The following is a 5,364-nucleotide window of genomic DNA, read 5'->3' on the forward strand; positions in this document are numbered from 1 at the left end:
GTAGGTTATATTACGCTACCTTGAAATCTCTGACTGGTTTGGAGACTGATCATCTGATTACATATAAGAGTTTTCTCCAAGGCAGAACTATATTAGGTGTTGACCTGAGAAGTGAACAGGTTAAGAATGCTATATCTGTCGAGAAGAATGGTAATTTGAGAATAGATATGACATTTGGTAAACCGAAAGATGAGAATAGAATTTGTCTGATGTTTGGTGAAACTAATGCGATTTTAAATATAAATGAAAATAGAACAGTGATAGTGCATACGCGAGTATAGATCATGAATTGTGAAGAAATAAATATTGCCTTGAAACATCATACGGGAAGATACGCCTCGTATTTGGGATGTTTTGCCGCAAATAATATAAATGAAGTTATTATGAGGATAAAAGATAAGCCGGTAATTTTCATCATTAATATATTGAACGATCAAGATGAAAATATGGGTCATTGGATTAGTATATATGTGAACAAATACATATTAATATATTTAGATAGTTTCGGGGTGGATTTAAAACATTATACAAATATATATGAGAAAATTATATACAAGAGAAATTTCATGTACGGTATTAATCAGAGGATTCAACATGAAAAATCATTGGTGTGCGGCTTATATGCTATATATTTTGTGTATAAGTTAACAAATTATAGCGTCAAGAAAATTATACCATATTTGTTTAAAGATTTTGGTAGAAATAAATTAAAGAATGACCAATTTATAATGAAATATGCATATGAGCATTTCAATATACCCTCATGTTCAAGTGTATTTGCTAATAATTCAACGTGGAATTATGAAAATCTGTGTAAAATATTGGAATTATAATACGGTGGGGTAGAGGCGTTTAGAGGCGGGGCGAAAGGTTAGAGGCGGGGCGAAAGGTCATAACGCTGCTATAAATGCCCGTGCTGGGTCACTCTTTGCATCTACTGTCATTCAAGTTGGGTCAAGGATGAATCCAATTCAGTACTCCGTTGGAGGTGTCTGCGAGGAGGAGAGAAGACTGCATCCCTGTGTATGTCGGAATAATCCACCTGCGGTAAATGGTAAGTGATTTTTGTTCATTATCTGAGTGAATCTTGTTCTAATATTGAAAAAATCTTTTTTTACACATAAATGATTTTAGAAGTGTAATGTATTAACCAATAAAACTTTTTAATGCAATTAAAGATATGCCTTATTCTTCTTCTAATCGAGAATTTTTTTTCTTTGCCAGATGCGAATATAATGCGGTTGTTGGAACTTATTCGCGCAAATCAAATCCGACAGGAGAAAATGATTTGCGAGTTGATGGGATTGTTAGGAGCGAGATCCACCCAGCCTCCTACCCATCCATATGGAGATGCTGTTGCTACCCCTCCTACCAACGAGACTTCTCCCCGACCTCATGTGGATGTTGAGACTGTGCCTCCTACTCAGGCGGTTGATGTTAACGCTTTTATCCAGGATATTGTAACTCCTACCCACGCCGAGATCGACCCTTCTCCCCAGTCTCATATGAGTGGAGAATGTGTTAGTAGTTGTTATTGCGATAAATGCGTATGGAGCGAGATGGAATATTTTATGACAAATTCCCAACCTACTTCATGTATGGATGAGGATTCCCCCATTTATTATCCACCAGCTTCCCCCCCAGAAGTTTATTGTATAACAGATGAGGAAGAAGATGACGACCCTGAACAAAATGCACAGAAATTCTACAAGAGAAGAAAAATTACTCTACGTTGATTTTAGTCAATGAATTGTAGCTTTTTTCAATGAAATTGTATTTGTTTGTATTACCAGAAATGTAATGGCTGTATAATAAATAATGAAAAAAAAAAAAAAAATATTGTGTATTAGTGTTATCCTGAAATGTGTCTTTCTGATGATGATGAAAATGTTTTCCCTATGATGTATATGTGTCCCCTTATTAACTTGAATGAACTAAAAAAAAAGGTTCGACATGATTCAGCCTGTGCGCGTGACGTCACTGACATAGGGTCGACAAGATTCAGCCTGTGCGCGTGACGTCACTACTATGGCCCCTTATTAACTAAAAGGATCGACAAGTTTCAACCTGTGTGCGCGTGGTCCTTTTTAGTTCATTTAACTTAATGAGAGGAAACTTTTAGTTCATTTTAAAATAATAAGGGGAAGATGTTTAGACCTGTAGTAAGCATGGCCCCATAGGAGGAGTTCATTTGAATGCTTTACCCCCAGAGGGGGGTACCCAAAAAACTTGATCCAAGGAATTGGAGAATTTCGAAAAACTTGATCCGAGGAGATGGAGACTTTCGAAACCCCCATAGGGGGGAATCCAAAAACTTGGTAATATCGAGAAATTTTGGGATGGGGGTGAAAGTGAGAGGGGGAACCTCAAAAATTTGATCCGAGGAGATGGAGAATTTCGAAAACCCCGTAGGGGGGAATCCAAAAACCTTGATCCAAGGAGATCATAAGAAAAAAAAATTCGAGGCGCGGGGGCGATCCGGACGACGCCGCAGAAGGCGCAGCAGAAGGCGCGGGCGGGGGTCGCGAAGGGCGGGCGCGCGGGCGGGCTCGCGGGCGGGCGCGCGGGCGGGGCGCGCGGGTGCGGCGCGCGGGCGGGCGGGCGGGGTCGCGAAGGGGGGGGGGTCGTGGGCGGGGGTATTGGTTGGGGGGTCAAGGGTGAGGTAGTCTCGAGGGCGAGGTCATGGTCAAAACCGGAAGTAACACCTAGGTGTGAAAAGGTGACCCTCCAGCTGCTGGTCCTAGACCGGAAGAGACCTCCCAGAGGAAGGCCCAAACCGGAGGAGACCTCCCAGAGGAAGGCCCAAACCGGAGGAGACCTCCCAGAGGAAGGCCTTTTCCGGAGGAGACCCCCCAGAGGAAATTTTCACTACTGTTGTGGGTTATGTATATGGTTGTGGGTTATGTATATAGTTGTAGGTTATGTATATAGTTGTAGGTTATGTATATGGTTGTGGGTTATGTATATGGTTGTGGGTTATGTATATGGTTGTGGGTTATGTATATAGTTGTAGGTTATGTATATGGTTGTAGGTTATGTATATGGTTGTGGGTTATGTATATGGTTGTGGGTTATGTATATAGTTGTAGGTTATGTATATAGTTGTAGGTTATGTATATGGTTGTGGGTTATGTATATGGTTGTGGGTTATGTATATGGTTGTGGGTTATGTATATAGTTGTAGGTTATGTATATGGTTGTAGGTTATGTATATGGTTGTGGGTTATGTATATGGTTGTGGGTTATGTATATGGTTGTGGGTTATGTATATGGTTGTGGGTTATGTATATGGTTGTGGCTTATGTATATAGTTGTAGGTTATGTATATGGTTGTGGGTTATGTATATGGTTGTGGGTTATGTATATGGTTGTGGGTTATGTATATGGTTGTAGGTTATGTATATGGTTGTGGGTTATGTATATGGTTGTGGGTTATGTATATGGTTGTGGGTTATGTATATGGTTGTGGGTTATGTATATGGTTGTGGGTTATGTATATGGTTGTGGGTTATGTATATGGTTGTAGGTTATGTATATGGTTGTGGGTTATGTATATGGTTGTAGGTTATGTATATGGTTGTAGGTTATGTATATGGTTGTAGGTTATGTATATGGTTGTGGGTTATATGGTTGTGGGTTATGTATATGGTTGTGGGTTATGTATATGGTTGTGGGTTATGTATATGGTTGTGGGTTATGTATATGGTTGAAGGTTATGTATATGGTTGTGGGTTATGTATATGGTTGTAGGTTATGTATATGGTTGTAGGTTATGTATATGGTTGTGGGTTATGTATATGGTTGTGGGTTATGTATATGGTTGTGGGTTATGTATATGGTTGTGGGTTATGTATATGGTTGTGGGTTATGTATATGGTTGTGGGTTATGTATATGGTTGTAGGTTATGTATATGGTTGTGGGTTATGTATATGGTTGTAGGTTATGTATATGGTTGTAGGTTATGTATATGGTTGTGGGTTATGTATATGGTTGTGGGTTATGTATATGGTTGTGGGTTATGTATATGGTTGTAGGTTATGTATATGGTTGTGGGTTATGTATATGGTTGTGGGTTATGTATATGGTTGTGGGTTATGTATATGGATGTAGGTTATGTATATGGTTGTAGGTTATGTATATGGTTGTAGGTTATGTATATGGTTGTGGGTTATGTATATGGTTGTGGGTTATGTATATGGTTGTAGGTTATGTATATGGTTGTAGGTTATGTATATGGTTGTGGGTTATGTATATTGTTGTAGGTTATGTATATGGTTGAAGGTTATGTATATGGTTGTGGGTTATGTATATGGTTGTGGGTTATGTATATGGTTGTGGGTTATGTATATGGTTGTGGGTTATGTATATGGTTGTGGGTTATGTATATGGTTGTGGGTTATGTATATGGTTGTAGGTTATGTATATGGTTGTGGGTTATGTATATGGTTGTGGGTTATGTATATGGTTGTGGGTTATGTATATGGTTGTGGGTTATGTATATGGTTGTGGGTTATGTATATGGTTGTAGGTTATGTATATGGTTGTGGGTTATGTATATGGTTGTGGGTTATGTATATGGTTGTGGGTTATGTATATGGTTGTAGGTTATGTATATGGTTGTGGGTTATGTATATGGTTGTGGGTTATGTATATGGTTGTGGGTTATGTATATGGTTGTGGGTTATGTATATGGTTGTGGGTTATGTATATGGTTGTGGGTTATGTATATGGTTGTAGGTTATGTATATGGTTGTAGGTTATGTATATGGTTGTAGGTTATGTATATGGTTGTGGGTTATGTATATGGTTGTGGGTTATGTATATGGTTGTGGGTTATGTATATGGTTGTAGGTTATGTATATGGTTGTGGGTTATGTATATGGTTGTGGGTTATGTATATGGTTGTGGGTTATGTATATGGTTGTGGGTTATGTATATGGTTGTAGGTTATGTATATGGTTGTAGGTTATGTATATGGTTGTGGGTTATGTATATGGTTGTGGGTTATGTATATGGTTGTAGGTTATGTATATGGTTGTGGGTTATGTATATGGTTGTGGGTTATGTATATGGTTGTGGGTTATGTATATGGTTGTGGGTTATGTATATGGTTGTGGGTTATGTATATGGTTGTGGGTTATGTATATGGTTGTAGGTTATGTATATGGTTGTGGGTTATGTATATGGTTGTGGGTTATGTATATGGTTGTGGGTTATGTATATGGTTGTGGGTTATGTATATGGTTGTGGGTTATGTATATGGTTGTGGGTTATGTATATGGTTGTGGGTTATGTATATGGTTGTGGGTTATGTATATGGTTGTGTGTTATGTATATGGTTGTGGGTTATGTATATGGTTGTG

At 38.5% G+C, this 5,364-nt stretch overlaps 1 protein-coding gene across 1 annotated transcript; it reads left to right on the plus strand.

The window, feature by feature from the left end:
• The first annotated feature begins 445 nt into the window (after nucleotides 1-445).
• Nucleotides 446-1,801, plus strand: LOC138851165 (uncharacterized). Its single transcript, XM_070079932.1, has 2 exons — nucleotides 446-1,054; nucleotides 1,225-1,801. The coding sequence occupies exons 1-2, from the start codon at nucleotides 961-963 to the stop codon at nucleotides 1,734-1,736; spliced, it is 606 nt and encodes a 201-aa protein (XP_069936033.1). The 5' UTR covers nucleotides 446-960; the 3' UTR covers nucleotides 1,737-1,801.
• Nucleotides 1,802-5,364: the final 3,563 nt, after the last annotated feature.

The sequence above is a fragment of the Cherax quadricarinatus genome, unplaced genomic scaffold (assembly GCF_038502225.1).
Source record: "Cherax quadricarinatus isolate ZL_2023a unplaced genomic scaffold, ASM3850222v1 Contig47, whole genome shotgun sequence".
Taxonomy (NCBI): domain Eukaryota; kingdom Metazoa; phylum Arthropoda; class Malacostraca; order Decapoda; family Parastacidae; genus Cherax; species Cherax quadricarinatus.

What these genes read in the sequence shown, in the direction of transcription:
- LOC138851165 (XM_070079932.1), top strand. Translation starts at nt 961, where the DNA reads ATGAATCCAATTCAGTACTCCGTTGGAGGTGTCTGCGAGGAGGAGAGA. An exon ending in TAATCCACCTGCGGTAAATG is followed by an intron (nt 1,055 to 1,224) that starts GTAAGTGATTTT and finishes TTTCTTTGCCAG; the next exon opens with ATGCGAATATAATGCGGTTG.